The sequence below is a fragment of the Cicer arietinum genome, chromosome 1 (assembly GCF_000331145.2).
Source record: "Cicer arietinum cultivar CDC Frontier isolate Library 1 chromosome 1, Cicar.CDCFrontier_v2.0, whole genome shotgun sequence".
Taxonomy (NCBI): domain Eukaryota; kingdom Viridiplantae; phylum Streptophyta; class Magnoliopsida; order Fabales; family Fabaceae; genus Cicer; species Cicer arietinum.
In genome coordinates, this window is record NC_021160.2 from 7708727 (window position 1) to 7726992 (window position 18266).

Here is an 18266-nt window from a genome sequence, read left to right on the forward strand (position 1 = left end):
TATAAGATGAACTGTTCTGAGCGATTACTTTTGAAGTTGTGTTTGAGATTTTTAAAGCTTATGAAAAACATTGAAGGAAACTACTTTCAGTGTCAATAGAAGCAGATGTGTGAGGAAAAAATGAGATGAAAATTATGATCGATAAAAGTGTTAATTTTGTGTGTAAAGACGTCTTTATAAATAGATTTATTTGATTGCACATAATGACCTCGATAGTTGATTAAAATTAAAATTTAATTTTTATATTTATATTTTTATTATTTTCATCTATTAAAAATTAAAAAAAATAAAAGATTCTAAATTTTTTTCAAATAATTATTTTAAGATCCAAAAGATATTAAAAATAAATTAGAAGTAGAAGGATTTTTAATTTATTTAAGCCAAATTACAACAAGATGAGAGGAGCCAAATTACCGGAATATATATATGAGATAGGTTGATTCTTTTTTGATAGTTCACAGATCGGTAAGAGTCACTACTCTCTCTGTTTAACCGGATCAATGAGATGATTCAATCATTGTTTACTATTTGTTGTTGATCTTATTCTACTTTCTTCTTACTTTCGTACCTAACCGAATTCCCAATTCCATGTCGACCACCTGCTGCAACTGCGGCAAAACCTCTTTCATCCGCGATGACGACACTGGCGACTTAGTCTGTTCCTCTTGCGGCGCCGTTCAACAATACGATCAATTCGAAGCCCACATCGGAGGCATTAACGGTCCTCAAGGTACCTTCATCCGCATCGGAACCTCTGGTTCAGGTTCCTTTTACTCGTACAAAGACAGAAAAATATTCGCCGCACATAATTCCATTGACGAATTAACTCAAAAATTAGGGTTAGGTTCAAAGAAAATCGAAATCACAACCATGATTTCTAACATCACTGATTCTGAATTCGGTGAAGGCAATTGGTTTAATGTTTTGATTGGTGCTTGTTCTTACGTCGTTATGCGGAAAGACGATTGTCCTTTTTCTATGGCTGAAATTGCTTATGTTGTTTCTTGTGATGTTTATGAGCTTGGTAGAATGATTGTTAGGGTTATTGATTTTTTGGATTTGAGGAGACATGATTTTCCTGAGTTTGATATTGTGCATTCTTTAGAAAGGACTATTAAAAGTTCTCATTGTTTTGATGATGTTGATAGGAGTTTGTTGGATGTAATGAAGAAGCAGGGGATTTTTTTGATACAGTGTGCGGTGAAGTGGTTTTTGAGTACAGGTCGTCGGCCACTTCCTTTGGTTGTTGCGGTTTTGGTTTTGGTTGCCGAGATTAATCAAGTTGATGTTCGGTTGGAGAATTTGGCCAAGGAGGTTCATGCTATTGTTTCCACTTGTAGAATTAGGTATAAGGAGCTTCTCGAGACGCTTGTGAAAGCCGCACAAGTTTTGCCTTGGGGGAAAGATATTACGACCAAAAATATAGTTAAGAATGCGTCTTATGTGATTCAGTATATGGAGAAGAAGTCTATGTCGAAACCTGTTGAGAAGGGGAAGAGTGTTGATCGGACAGGGTTAGATTTGGAAGATGTGGTTAATGAGTGCTTAACGCGACAGGATGGATACGAGTATACGGTTGATGGTTTGGTTTCCCGAAAAGATTCAAAGTATTTTTCGTCGGCAAGTAATTTTGATAGAGGAGGCATCAATAATGTTGAGATGCTGGAGATTTCAGCTGAATGTTTATCCCTGATGTATGAGAAGTTTTTAAATGAGAACCGTGATGCTTTGTCTTCAAGGAGAGTAAATTCTAAGAAAAGGGTAAGGTTAGGATTCAATTTTGAAGAGTGTAGGGAGTGGTGGAATGGAAAATCAGAACTGAGCAGAAAGCTTATACTGAAACGTTTACTAGAGAAGGATGTTGGAGTGGATACCATGCCACCATCATTTGTCGCTGGTCAATTGAAATGTAAAATGCGGCGAGAGAAGATCAATGCTGCAAAGAAGCGGATAAAAAGAATTACTCATCCATTACACGCTGATATAGATGATACTCTAAATCATGGCAATTTAGATAGCACTTGCCCTGAGAGAAAGAAGAAGAAAAGAGGAGAGGTAGTTGATGGTATTGATTGGGAAGACTTGATTATTGAGACACTTATCCTTCATCAAGTAAAGGAGGAGGAAATTGAGAAGGGGCATTACAATGCCTTACTGGGCCTATATGTGTTTAACTCTAGCGTTGTATAAGAGAGGTTTAAGGTATACAAGAAGTTTGAGATTTAGTGGCAGTTGCATTATCCATTATTATTTTGACCGACAAAAATATACAATAGAGCAGATATTTTGATACTGCAAATTTTGTACTAAAAGATTTTATATTCATTAGTAATGGAAGTTACATATTTTGCTTTTCAAAAAGTTAAAGTTCCTTAATCTGGACTTGGTGTCTGACAGCTTCTAAGTTGAGGAGCAAACAAATCCCTCACAATGGGGATGGTGCCACTTTTTTTAACCATTAGTTAGATAAATTAATAATAAATTAATGGGGTTAGATTGTTAACCATATTACCTAATAATGAAAGTTGTTGAAAAATGTTACTTTGTACTCACTAAGATTTACATCCAAACTATGTAAAATTGCATAGCAAATCTTGTTCATGCATCGCATGTACCCTCCCCATGTTTGGTTGCTGGTTGTGTTTGCTTCATGTTTGGAATGGTTCAGTTATTTTCTGGTTGTATGATTCAGTTATTTAATAGCTCCACGAAACATCATTCGACACTCAAATGCAGACATATCAGTCTAATCATGACTTAGGAAAATACCCTATTTTCTTTTTCTCAATGACTTGACTTGTGTTAACTTGGGCAGTGTATATTTTTGTGTGTGTTGTGTTTGTGGTTGTTATATATATCTTCAACACAACCATGGTGACATTTTATATGCTACCTGCCAGAGGTGATTGCCAATAATATCTATCATATCATACTATGTCATCTAATTTTTTTATTCATACATAGGTTTGGAACAGGGAAGTGGGATGTCTCTAATAGAAAGTGGTACCAATATAAAACTTTATAGGAAATAAATATTGTATTATTTATATGATTATTTGGATTAACCAATCTACATACATAATCCCTACTCTAAGAATTACTCTAAGAATTTGAGAGTTTGGTCACTCCCGCTTAATAACCATTTTTCTAATTTTCTGCAGAAACTAAATTACACATGAGCATAAAACTGTCATGGATAGTTATGGCCGGTAAGTTACACCTCTCCTCTTACAATAAATCTTAAAAAAAGGTCTATCAGGACTCTCTTGTTTGAGATTTTCACGAGAGGACGGATATTAAATCAGTTTTCTCCTACGAGAATCTGTGAAATCTATCAAGATATTAAAAGGCATAAAATTTTCAAATGACAAGGTCAAGGGAAAATCTAACATGTGAAGCTCCACACTCACAGGAAGCCTCTACATTTACATGAATTCTTATATAATCACATTTTCAGAAAGCAGTGGCATACAACACTGCAGCTAGAGTGCTGTCTACACATTTTCGAGTTCAACTTATTGGTTAGAATGTGAAAAGCCGCATGACATGACATGGGTTATTTTTCATGTAGAAGCACCGCATCAGCCAACTACTCAAATTATGCTAATATGACAGATTTACAAAAATAATAGCAATAATAGTTAGTTAGGAATATAAATATCTATTAGTAGTTTACAATAATTCACAATACAAATAGATCGTCAGAGAAATTAGTTAGAGACTTATTATATTATTATTTATTTATTCTATCAAAATAATTCCTAATAAGTTTTTTTTTCTCTCAATTTCAACCTTCTAAAGTTCTTTTGTCATTTCTTCTCAAATCCTCTTACTTCTAATATAGATAGATAATGTATTACATATTCTTGTTTTGGAAGCTTCGTCATAGGCTAAGGGCTACTACACATTCGGTCAATGATTTTTTCATCGTCAATGTATAAATTTCAAAAAATAAATATTTTGATTACTTTAACTTTGACATATGTAGACATTTTTCCACTTAAACTCTTAACTTAGTGACGTGAGTTTGTTTGTGACTCATCATTTTCGTTTTATTTGTCAAAAAAAATTAATAAAAATTATGTTTGCGGTCCATTATTATTTCCAAATTCTCAAATTTAATCCTTTTCGGTTTTAGTTAGTAACAACATTTAATATTACTTTGAAATTTGAAAACAACAAATAAAAAGAAATAAAATTTTTTGAAAAACGGAAGTTAAAAAGGACCAGAATGAGTACTTTGTAAGTGAATGAAATTAATGACATTAGTTATATGGATAAATCTTTATTATAAAAATTTTAGAGGCTATATAATGTCTAAATGAAATTAATGACATTAGTTATATTAGTTACATGGATAAATCTTTATTATAAAGTTTTTAGAGGCTATACAATGTCTAAATGTTTGTAGAAAAATCAATAAATGTAAATGGTTTATAAGATTTGATGAATATTTTGTGAAAGATTGATGTTAGAGATATATTGTCACGACCTAAAACCGAATGCTAGGACCGGTGTATAAGTTATACTCTTAGCATGACAAGTTTATCAATTAACTTAACAATTAAACAATTAAATAATTCTAAATAACTATTTAAAAATATATATAATATTTCTCCAGATTTCGACATAGTAGCTTCTATAATTTCAACGCTTCCAAATATAAAATCTTGTATCAAACTTTTAACCCAGTCAATATGTCAAAAGAGTGAATCTAAATATTTAATACATTTTCAAATGACTTTCTAGACTCAAAATAGCTACAAATACATCATGATTCAATAAATACTTAACAAAAGGTCATTGATCAAAGAGATCTACAAAAAAAAAAGTGATTGAGACTTGAATCTACTAACAACTTGTTAATCGGCTGCATGTGAATATGGAAGAAAAAAAACGAACAACATGAAGGGGTAAATCACAAAGAGACAGTGAAGAGACAACAACCACTACCAACTAGAAGGAAAACACACAAAAATGTGCGAATAGTTATTTTACAATATTGTGATAATTATGTTAAACAATACTGTCTAAAATATATATATTTTTCAAATAAAGTATACACATGATAAAATCATTAAACCTATAATTTAGCATAATAAAAATATGTGACAATCATCGTCGTCTATTCACAACTCTGAAGAATCGACTAAGTTTATTCTTCAACAACTATCAGAGGTACACACAGAACATCAACTTACAATTCTGAGTATAAAAAATATTTTCAAAACTTTAGAAAAATTATTCTAAAGTTTAGCTAACTATAGGAAACCATAAAAATCTTTAAAAAGTCTACTATAAGCACCAAAATAAGATTTTTAAATAAAACTACATTTTTCTAGAGATTCATTCTTAAAATTGGAGTTATGTATTTACCTTAAAATTGGAATTATTTATATTTTAAGATAAAGAGTGTAAATAAAAAATATTGACTTGTGACTTTTGAGCAATTTCTCTTGAATTGCAACATGTTTAATACTCCTTCTATTTTAAAAGTGATTCTTACATATGATTATTTTATACATTAAAAAAAATTGATAAATAAGATCAGCAGAATAATGATTTTATCATATTATTTTTATTAGTCTTTGGTTTATTTTTGTAAATATGACTATTATCTTAGGACGAAGTAGAATATATGCTCAATAACTAATAACTAATGAGAACTTTACAATGCCAATAAAAAAAACAAATTATTTAAAAAAGAAGCGAGAAAAATAAATAATATGTAGAAGAAAGCAAATCTTCCATCCAAAACATTAAGAAAGCAAATATGGATCTCAAGAAAAGCAATTTTTTATTTACGATATTAGAAAGAGAAAATCTCTTGTCAAAACAAAACAAAAGAAATAAAAATAAATAAATATAAGGTTTAAATATAACCTTGTTTTATTTATTTATTTATTTATCTTTTACCTAATATTTGTTTATAAATGATGAATTTTAATCATTTTTACAATCATAACAAAAGTCATAACAATATACGATCATTGGAATCACTTCTAACAATTACAAAATGTGTTCTCTATAATATTCTTTCAATAAAACATCTATTTAACTTAAAAATAAGATTGTACTTGAAAATACTCTCATTGTATGCTTTGAAACATATGTAAAGTATTTGAAATGAATGATGTCTATAAGAGTTCATTGTATTATCAAAAGTAAGTATATGAATTATTGTATCCACATATACATATGCGATATCTAGTATGTTCATCAAAGTTATCGTTCTAAGTGAAGGAGTATAAGTGTTTTGTTCATCAATTCAATTGGATAAAAGAAACAATAAAAGTAATGTAAATTTACCCGTTAAATTAAATTGTTAGGATTAGATTTCATTTAACATCAACATCATTGTCGTCGCTATTCACGCGTTATTAATTCGTTAATATCGATGAGAGATCAACCGCTTTGCTTAAACAATGATTCATTATCTTGTTAACCAAGACGATCACATTAACACCAACAATTTGAGACTATTAAAACTAAATTTATTCCTAGAATTTAGACTCAATAGATATTTAACCTAAATCAAGATCTAAAGAGTATTTTTCAATAAAACTTCAAATAAAATATCAAATTATGAGTGATCATGTCATAACAAACATTAAGAACAAGAGTATAAACATTGCTTTTCATGAGTAACTAGAATATATATATATATATACATATATATAAAAATTAAAATAGATACAAAAAAGTATGATTAATTACATCTAATCTCAACAAATAGAACTTTAATTATTCATTGCCATGGTAGCTTTACAAGATCAAGATGAAAAGAAGAGAAAATGCTCTTCAATGATTATTTCCAAGCTTTCTCCAATGGTTTAGCAAACTCATTGTCTGAAACTCGCTTAGCCAGACATTTGCTTGCTCAGCGAATGCCATTTGTCCTATTTTATTAAATCTTAACTCAAATGATCTTGGTTGTTCTTCTCTTTAGTTACTTACTCTCATTTTACCTATGAAAATAAAGAAAGAGGCAACATATTATCATTACTTATATATCAAATCTTAATAACTAAATATTTACAAGGATTAGAGTAAAATAACATGGTTTCTCTCAAATTAAATTGATAAGGGCTTTAACAATATATAAAATATATGGTAAATTAAGCACTTATCATGTATTTCATCATGTCGTTAACATTGCACACTTTGTTAAGACAAACTCTCAAATTAAAGTTTTGATGAAAGTAAACAAATGTTAATTTAGAATGTTAATTATGATTCTAAAATCTTATGTTAATTTAATTTGTGATTTTGAGTGAATTAATTCAAAGATATGAATCAAGTAAAATAAAGAAATCAGATAAAAACTGAACATATAAAGAAACAAAAACATTTTGGATAAAACGGAGAATGTTCTCCAGGATCAAGACTGATCATCACAGCCTCAAGATCAATCAATCTCCATTAGTTCAAAGAAGATTATGCCTCTGAATTTTATACTAAGGTTATCAGTACTTGGCAAGGAACAAGTAGGATCCATTCTTGTCAAATAAGGCATTCAAATCACTAAGATAAAATGTCATGAATCAAGCTAGTTAAAACAAGTCTGAACCTTCTCCAGCCTAACTGTCAAGAAAGTTAATCAATCTTGATATGTATAAGACATTAGGAAGTCATCCAGAATGATCAAGACTGAACCTCCAAATTGATCATCAATCTCCAGAATATTCAAAAACTGACAGTCCAGATTGATTATCAATCTCCGTTTCTGCAGAAGTTCAACATCAATCTCCACATTTCTACAGAAGTTCATCATCATTCTCCAAACTATTTTGGACAGAATCAAGTCTCCAGATCAAAGATATAATATCAACAAATACATATGAAGCATAAATGATCATTAAACACAAAAGCAATATGATCAAAAACGAATAAACCAACCCAGTCAAACAGGTTTCAAAAATATTCAAAGACTGGAATATTTTTAATCATATATATTGGTTTTGGTCAAAACTGACAGAGCACTATCAACAACTCTTTTGACCATTATTAAATGCTCCAAAATGCCTATAAAAGAAAGGTCAATGTCCAGGGAAACTACAGAAGTTCAAGTGCTATCAAGTCTTACAAATCATTCACATTCACATACTTGAAATTCTCATTTTCTCAAGAAATATTTAGTTCTGATTATACATACTGTTTCGTTATTATTGTACTGAATTCTTTGTAAAAGAATCGAATCTCAAACAAGAGTTGAGACATCTCAGATTCTATCAAAGTATTCTCATCATTATTGTATAACTCAAACCATAAGAGTTTAGTATAGTTTGAATAGATTGTTTGAAATCCTATCAAGGCTGATAGGTAAATTGATTAAATCTCTTTCTGGGTGGAAAGAAATAAAGTTTGTAATAGATCAAGTCTGATCTGAATTAGGTGCTGTAAAACTGAGAAAGTTTTTTGTTTTAAACACATAGTGGAAAAAACTCATAGTTGTGAGGACTGGACATAGCTCAAGTTGAGTGAACCAGGATACATCCTTGTGTGGTATTCTTTCTCTTATCTCCTTATTTATTAAGCCTGATTAATTACTTGAATTAAAACATAAACTGAATTTCTGTTTTTCAAGCTAACCAAGAACGTTCTCCGTTTTCTGGTAAAAATCAAGAACGTTCTCCGTTTTGTGTTTTATTAACCAAAATCATTCTTGAGTTAGATCTTTAAGTTTTTCAAGAATTTTTAAATAGGAACATTTACAATTCAAATCTCCCTTTCTTATAAATCGACATCGTTACTTCACACTTAATTTTATATGTGATCCAAAATTGAGCCTCAATAATTCAAGATAATAATCATACAATAGTTTAAATAGGTTATGGTGAAAATGATTAACATTGTAAGACAAAAAAAGAATAATAAATTAAAAAAAAAATAGATAAATGATCAAAAAGAATATCTTAATAAAAAAATAAATGATTAAGATTATATTTAAGTCAATATATAAAAAAAAGTCACGTCATTATTAAACAAAAAATATTTCAATGCTACTCAAAAAAAAAAAAAAGAGAGAATTTCAATGTTAATGTTAAAAATCAACTATTTTGGTAACGTTGTTTTCTGAAAGATTTAAACGAGTTGACAAATTATTTTTTTTTCATCTTCTCCAAGGAGTTATTAAAATCGAGATCTCTTACAGAATTTGTTTTCCTTTTCTTTTTTAAAACAACTTATTAAAAGTGATTTGTAAAATGGATGTAAAAAATTATAAACTATAACTCATTCAAATAGGTCACGTCATTTTTCATTTTGAGTGTTTGAACCAAGTAATCATTGTTGTTCATTTTGAGTGTTAGAATTAGGGAATTGTTGCGATTCTTGCTGAATAGCCTGAATTAATCTGTCAAGAGTCGCTTTGCGAGTATTACCTAATCTCTTGCCACTAAATATGATGAAGCCTATAAAATAACAAGCTATTATCATTTCTTACATTGATATCTTATTCGAACTTAATGCACAAAAGAATAAGTACTTGACACAACTTTACATATGACAAACATTTAAGGTACTAGACAATTGTTTATTTTGGTATTTTAGATAATTTGTATTTGAAATAAAAAGTTGTCTCATGATTTAGTGAGAAAGAAAAAATTTAACTTTTATCTAGTCTTTTGTCCCTCCTTTTGTCTAGTCCACCTACTAATTCTGAAATCAAATACACAACACTTATAATTGTGTTGTCATGTCCTTTATTTTTAAACAATTACTATAAATACAAAATTGATGATATTAACTTAGAAATAGTATAAGTAGTTCCTTAAAAAAAGGGGTAAATAATCTTAATTAGATAATATAATTAAAAAATAATTAAAATTGATTTAAAAAATGAAATTATTTTAAGTTTATTTTTGTTACGAATAGGTCGATCACGGTGGATCAAATGATATTTACTTGACAGTAAAAATAAACAACTATAAATTAAAAAATCTATAATCTTCCCATAAACAAAAGAGGACATTATTGTCCAGAAAGTACAATATTTACAACACAAATAATAGCTACAAACACATTTAATAAATTGAAACGTATGATCAAATCCAAATTATCATTGTTTCTCCATATTTAATTTGTGTTAGTTTTGCAATTAAGTTCTTTGGTAAAAAAAAACCATGTTATTATTAAATTACTTAAAACATAATCAAATATAAAAAAGTAATGCAAAATTTTCCAATAAATATTATTAAGATAATAACAAAACTCTATTGTCTTAAATGTAAACAAAAAGTAAATTATATTTAATAAAAAAGAGTACATTGGATTTTTTTACTAATATATCCTTTTTTTTTTTTATTTTTAAACCAAAATATCCTACTTTATAATTTATATATCAAAATGCCCTACTTTTTTAGACTAGTAGGAGGTCGTGGCCTAGAGGTGCGACCGGGTGAAGCAAAAAAAAATTTCCCCAAGTAGGAGGTCGCTGGCTAGAGATGCGACCTCCCAAAGGGTTTGTTAATTTTTTGTTTATTCGTTTTAAGGTTTATTTAATTGTTAATATTTTAATAAATAATTAAATTAATAAATAATTATATTAAATAGTATATTAATAATTAATAATAATAATAATACATTAATAAATAATAATATATTAATAAATAATAATAACAATAATAATAATTATTAATTATTATTATTGTTATTATTACTAAAAATTGTTATAATTAAAAATAGTTATTATTTTTTTTGTCATTTTATGTATTATTATATGAATTAAATATATTAATAAATAGTTAAATTAATAAATAATACATTAATAAATAACAATAACAATAATAATAAATAATAATAATTATATTGTTATTATTATTATGATTAAAAATGATTACAATTAAAAAGTATAGCAATTTATGATTAGTCAATTTGCTAAAATTAATTTGATACTTACCAAATTGGACAATTTGTGATTAATCAATTTGTTACCAAATTGTACAATTGATTAATTTTTTCATTAATTTTCTCATTAAATATGATTTGGTAAATTGATTAATTTTCTCATTAATTTACAAATTAATTTAATATCAACAAAATTGATTCGTGTGATTGGAAAAAGTAATAAAAGTAAAAAATGAACCTAATCTAATCATTTTATATATAGATATTTTTAAAATACATTTGGAAGATGAATATATTTAATTTGATTTTATCTTTTGAGATAAGTTAACAAAATATTAATATACAATATATTACCTGATTTTATCTCAATATATCAAAAAATTGATTCGTGTGATTGGTAATGTGGCAAAATATATATATCAAAATTAATGCGGTTGAATAAATGTGACAAGAACATATTAATGCCTATTCAATTTATCAATCACACGAATCAATTTTTTTGATATTAAGTTAATTTGTAAATTAATGAGAAAATTAAATAATTTACCAAATTATGTTTAATGAGAAAATTAATTTTAGTAATTTATGATTAATCATTAATTTTAGTAATTTATGATTAATCATTAATTTTATTATTAAATGAAAAAATTAATCAATTGTACAATTTGATAACAAATTGATTAATCACAAACTATCTAATTTGGTAATTAGCAAATTTGGTAAGTATCAAATTAATTTTAGAAAATTGATTAATCATAAATTGTCCTACTTTTTAATTATAATCATTTTTAATCATAATCATAATAACAATATAATTTCAGGTAACGTTTTAGTCCTTTATCTTTTTTTTTTTTTTTCCGAGTTGGTCATTTATTTTAATTTTAAGTGACAATTTGATATTTTATGTTTTAAAATTTCAACAATGTTATCCTTTTTTATACAAAAAATTTTAAAAAAATCATCAAAATTTTCAACCAAAACCCATAAAATTAATAATCATCTTCAATATAATGTAAATTTTATCAAATCCATAGCTCAAATATTCAAATACACTCATATTTTCATCTCCAACAACATCAAATAAAGAATAAAAATATGAGTTTATTTCAAGATTTAAGTTATGAATTTAATTAAATTTGTATTTTATTGAAGATGATAATGAATTTTATGGGGTTTGTTTGAAAAATTTGATGATTTTTTAGAATTTTTGTAAAAAAAAGGACAACATTGTTGACATTTTAAAATATCAAATATCAAATTTGTCACTTAAAATTAACATAAAGGATCAACTCAGGAAAAAAATATAAAGAACTAAAACGTTATCTAAAATTAAGTTAAGGGAACGTAAATGTAATTTAACCTATAATATAAAAATTAGTATAATATTAATAATAAAATCATATTTTTTCTTATAAGATAATATTTCTTAAAATATAAAAATCGACAATAGATCGGTTGATTCAAAATAAAAGAAAACTTAAAGTGAATTTTATTATCGGACCTTTCAAAATCTCAGTATTTTAGTAAAATGACTAGTTTTTGAAAATTCATTGTTTAGATACTTTTAAATAAAAGATTATTTATAAAATTAAATAATAATAATTAATTTTATATAATATTTTTTCATTGTTAAATAAGTCAATTTATTTAATATTTATTGATACAATATTAATTTTAGATTTAAAAATAAAATATAAGACTTTTTTTATCAAGTATAAAACTTTTTTAAAGATGTTTTTATGAAGTAAAAAATCAAAATTTTTAAGTATAAAACACTTGTTTTAGTGACATAACCGTTGGACCGATTCTAGTCAATAAATAACTCTTTGAATCATAAAAATAATTATTAATTTACTCTTTTCATAATAAAAACAAAAATGGTTAAAAGACAATAGATGTATGTAACTTAATTTTGAGCCACATTTTTTAATCTATTTTTCTTATATTATGAGAGAAATGAAGTATTAATTTAGATACTAAATATACAATGGTTACTTTTAATTTTACAACTTCTTTTCAATTGTACACAAAATAAAATTTAAGATTTTCTGACAACAAAAACGATAACACGACATTACTCGATCAAAAATCTTTAATTAAATATCTTTACTTTTTAACACACATTATCTTGACCAATAATTAAAAAATATATTTAATTATTAAAAATTTAAAACACAACATTACTGATAAAAAATCTTTAATTAAGTATCTTAACTTTTTAATACATATTATCTCGATCAATAATTAGAAAATATCTTAATTTATTAAAAATTTCAAACTGGACGTTACTTGAACTGGCCCTATTCAATAGATAAATCTTTAATTTATGGAAATAATGATTAGGAAATAAATATATCTAATTGCAATAACGAGATCCTGATACATACACATTATTATCCTTTTTTTTTTCTCTCTACAAAACCACACATCCACCACCAAGTAAATTCACAACATTTCATCAAAATCAAAAACCCCCAAAAAAAAAGCACCAATGGCAAAACCCAAACCCATTTCTCTATCCACATTTTTTTGTCTATCTTTTTTTCTCCTAACTCTGTCTGCATCCTTAACATTTTCAAGACCAACAAAACAAACAAACTCATATTTGTTAACCAATTTCCTTAACTGCTTCACACAACACACAACAAACTCATCCGACATTGTTTACTTCCAAACAAACCCTTCATTTTCCACTGTCCTCAATGATTACATCCGAAACGCACGTTTCAACAAAACCACAATACAAAAACCATTAATCATAATAACAGCAAAAACACCATCACACGTTCAATCCACTGTCATATGCTCCAAATCAATAAACCTCCAAATCAAAATCAGAAGCGGAGGACACGATAATGAAGGCATTTCATATGTCTCAAATCAATCACCCTTTATCGTACTCGACATGTTCAATCTTCGAACTATCAATGTCGATATTGAAAGAGAACAAGCATATATTCAAGCCGGCGCTACGATCGGTGAACTTTATTATAGAATTTATGAAAAGAGTAAAGTTCATGGATTTCCTGCTGCTGTTTGTCCAACTGTTGGTGTTGGTGGTCATGTGAGTGGTGGAGGGTATGGTACAATGTTGAGAAAATATGGTTTAGCAGTTGATAATATTATTGATGCTGAGATTGTTGATGTTAATGGTAGGATTTTGAATAGGAAATCAATGGGTGAAGATGTTTTTTGGGCTATTAGAGGTGGTGGTGGTGCTAGTTTTGGTGTTATTTTATCATACACTGTTCAATTGGTTTCTGTTCCAGAGATTGTTACAGTTTTTAGGATTGGGAAAACATTGGAAGAGAATGCTACTGATCTTGTTGTTCAATGGCAACAGGTTGCTCCTACAACAGATGAAAGGCTTTTCATGAGACTACATTTGCAGCCTATAACATCTAATACTTCTAAAACATTGAGTGCTTCTGTTGTTGCTATGTTTCTTGGTGGTGCTGATGAAGTTGTTGAGATTTTGGAAAAAGAATTTCCACTTTTGGGTTTGAAAAAAGAAGATTGTCTTGAATTAAGTTGGATTAATTCTGTTATGTGGTATTATAATGATCAGAGTATTAAAAGTGGTGCTAAACCTGAGATCCTTTTGGATAGGAATGTTAATTCACCTATTTATGGTAAGAGAAAATCTGATTATGTTCAAAAAGCTATTCCCAAAGATTCGTTGGAATTGATTTGGAAAAAGATGATTGAGTTGGGAAATATTAGTTTTGCTTTCAACCCTTATGGTGGAAAAATGGCTGAGATTGCATCTGATGCAACACCTTTTCCACATCGTGCTGGAAATTTGTTCAAAGTTCAATATTACGTGAATTGGATGGATGGAACAGAAGCTTCTGAAACTAACTACTTAACTCAAAGTAGATCGCTTTTTAGTTTCATGACACCTTATGTGTCAAGTAATCCAAGAAGTGCTTTTTTAAATTATAGAGACCTTGATATTGGAATTAATTGTTTTGGTAAGAATAGTTATCAAGAAGGTCAGGTTTATGGTTATAAGTATTTTAATAATAATTTTGATAGGCTTGTTAAGATTAAGACTACTGTTGATCCTGAAAACTTTTTCAGGAATGAGCAGAGTATTCCTGTTTATCCTTAGGGTCCGTGTGATGGACATGATAGCATAGAGACATGATGTAATAAAGAATATGATAGACGTGATAAGAAGTTATTGTGTTATGTGTTTGATGTGCACGTGATAACAAATTTGATAAGACTAATCTATTATATTATGTATTTGATACGCAACAGATAATTAAATAATATGATTTATATTGAGATAAAATAAAAAAAAAATTATTCGTATAATTTATTTAATTTTTTTCTCTCTTAAATTAACATCAAAATAACATTCATATATTTTTTTATAAATAAATAAAAATGCTAAAAAAAAAGTAAATAATTTATAAAAAAAATTTATATACTTGAAAAATTAAAAAATGCTAAAACACATGTGAAGTCATCTCGATTGGTCAAACTCTCTAAAAATTCACTCTTTAATCTCTCTCTATCCATTGGTCGATTTCTAATGCTATGTTTTTTTATAAAACCACATTGAAGAATGACTCACTATCATAAAAATTATTCAACAAAGTTCGATCATCTCTAAAAACATTTGCTCTATCAATCTGAATGAGAACATAACTAATTCTTTTCTGAACATTCTTCGTTTTCTGCTTTTTGAAGAGTGTTGATCTGAAGCTTCTTTGTCAGCCATCTTTGACAGTGATTCATGGTTGGTTTATCATGTGTGCAGACATTTTAGTGTTATGCTAAAGTATCCATTTAAAAAATGTTCTTGATTCATGCTAAGAACTGAAGAATGATCTTTCTTGAACTTGGAGGATATTCTTGTTTGATACCATGAGCCATGCCTTCTACCCTTGGTTCTTTTAGAGTGATTCTATGGTTGTTGTGAGCTTTGTATATTACTTGCAGAATACTAGAAACGAATCACATGAGAGCATCTCCAACGGTGAACTCAATATGGATTCATTAAATGGGGTCCACCATGCCACATCATCTTGAAATAACTTATTCATTTTTTAATCCAACGATGAACTTAGGGGTTCATTAGATAGGGTCCACCACTAACCGTGACATATTTATTATTATACGTAAATTAATTAAAAAAAAAGGTAACTGCGATGAAGTACCGTGTTCCTTCCTGACAGTACCGTGATGACACATTGGTACAACTCCAACGGTGAACTCACAAAAAACTAAATTTTACGTTATCACACCCTGGCAAACGAACCCATTTACGTATCGTTGGAGATGCTCTGAGCTTTCTTTATATTAAGAGATGATATAAGTATTCTTGTTGTAATGAATTGTGGAGAATGTTCTTCGTTTTTCAGACTTCTGTCAATAACCTATCTTTGATTGTCACACTCAAAAACACATGTTAAATTAACATATCATCTAGAATCATAGTTAGAAGTCTTAATTAACTTTTGTTTGTTTACATCAAAAGACTAATTTGAGATTTTGTCTTAACAAATTATATATCCTACCATGAAATGATTTGATTTCTTTATGCTTATATTAGGCGTTTCAGATTTAAATTTGAATTGAAAAATGCAACATCGTTTAAATATTTAGAGAAGATTTATTTTATTTTAGGAATATGTAAAATAACATATTCTTCAGTTTTCTTTAATTATGAAAAGATAATTTAATTCTCTTTTCCTTAAAGTATGGAAATTAACATGTCCTCTTTGTTTTCCTAAGGGTATGGAAAAGTTTCCCAATTATCTTGATGTAGGCCACCAATATAATTGAGACCTCTTGATAAAGTTGGTCTGACCGTGACCCCAAATTAGTGTCTTGATTCGTTCTTCCTTTATCTATTGTTTCATGCTTGAAACAATCCTCAATGTACCACCTTGTACTTAGATCATGTATGCCATGATTAATGAATGCAATGCATTTGTAGTTTTATGTATGTGATGCACATTTCATCAATACGAATAATGCAATCATTTGATCAATTCAACAAGGTAATAGAAATAAAAGGTAACTTATCTTCAATCATTCATCATGAAAACCTAGTTGGTTGTTCATTTAAATGGAGTTTTGTCCTTTAAATTTTGCATTGTGATCAACAAGATTTGACCAGAGGCATACTCTAACAAGAGGCAACACAATCAGAGGAAGCTTGGATCAGAGGCAACATGATCAAAGTATGCTTGATTAGAGGCAAACTACGAGGATGCATGATTAGAGTCAGAGGAAGCATGATCAGAGGCAGAGTCTGAGGAAGCATGATCAAATACATAATTAGAGACAATATGATCAGAGGCAAAATCAGAGACAATATGATTATAGGTAGAATCAGAGACAACATTAATTATGTGTTCCATCTATCACGATTAATTCTATTTTATGGGATTCCTAACACATAAGAATCATCACACCAACATATGCATAATGGATTATTTTTAAAATAGTTAAATGCATATTTTCAACATTTCCTGCATGGTAAAAGACATAGTTTTCTCCCACTCTCAGTTTATTTTATAATAAAACACAACATCAAATCCAAAAAATCGTATGTACAATAAATGAGATTTAAATTGAATCCATAAAATCACATGCAAAAGTGAAGTTTGTTTTAAAAAAGAATCTATGTTTTCTAAAGAAATTCCTCTTCGATTTGAACTGATTTGTGGAATTTATCTACTATTTCAGCTCTCAATTTCTTCAGTCTTTGCTCCTTACTTCAATTTCTTTGAAGTTTTTCCTGGTTGTCCTTGACTTCACCTTAGTACATTTTGGCTGATTACTAAAGATTGAGGGTTGAAAACATACATGCAAGGGGTCAGAACAAGTATGAGAAACTTAGTGAGCTGTTGTATTTGAAAGATTTTGGAAAGAAGGTGAAGAGAAAGAGTAGGGAAGACGACAAATAGTAATATGTGTTGGTGTGTTTTTGAGAGAGTGGTAGTTGGAAAAAATGAAGGCCGAGATGTTTTAGTGCCCGAGAGGAAGAGAAAAAGGAGCCAGAAAAATGGCGTGATCCATCATTTGACACTTCAACGTAATACCACTGTCACTTTCATCTTCTAACATTGATCCTAAATTAATATTATTAAAATAAAATATTAATGTTTTAATAGAATTTCTAATAATTTTGTTGTCGTCTAAATCTTCTAAGATAGTGACAGGACAGTTACAAATATAAAAATTTCAAAAAAAATTAACCTTATTAAATAATGTTTTAATATTAATAATATCATTAAATAAAATAAAGTTAGTTAACATTTGCTTTTGAGAATCAAAATTAGATTTTTTAGTTATAACTTGTACTCCGTTAGGACTTGAATAAATAAAGTTAATTAAGATATCCTTTGGTTGGGACTCAAACAAATAAAACTCGTAAATGCTAATTTTTCTCATAA

The 18266-nt window shown here is 28.0% G+C and overlaps 2 protein-coding genes across 2 annotated transcripts; both read left to right on the forward strand.

Moving 5' to 3' along the window:
- The first annotated feature begins 386 nt into the window (after positions 1 to 386).
- Positions 387 to 2293, forward strand: LOC101506123 (plant-specific TFIIB-related protein PTF2). Its single transcript, XM_027331446.2, has one exon. It carries the CDS (start codon positions 589 to 591, stop codon positions 2188 to 2190), a length of 1602 nt encoding a protein of 533 aa, XP_027187247.1. The 5' UTR covers positions 387 to 588; the 3' UTR covers positions 2191 to 2293.
- An 11026-nt stretch (positions 2294 to 13319) lies between these two features.
- On the forward strand, positions 13320 to 15026 carry LOC101508264 (berberine bridge enzyme-like 21). Its single transcript, XM_012714313.3, has one exon. The coding sequence runs from the start codon at positions 13340 to 13342 to the stop codon at positions 14960 to 14962; it is 1623 nt and encodes a 540-aa protein (XP_012569767.1). The 5' UTR covers positions 13320 to 13339; the 3' UTR covers positions 14963 to 15026.
- Positions 15027 to 18266: the final 3240 nt, after the last annotated feature.

Bases quoted from the DNA above. Each gene is read 5' to 3' on its own strand.
- LOC101506123 (XM_027331446.2), top strand. From the start codon at position 589: ATGTCGACCACCTGCTGCAACTGCGGCAAAACCTCTTTCATCCGCGAT.
- LOC101508264 (XM_012714313.3), top strand. From the start codon at position 13,340: ATGGCAAAACCCAAACCCATTTCTCTATCCACATTTTTTTGTCTATCT.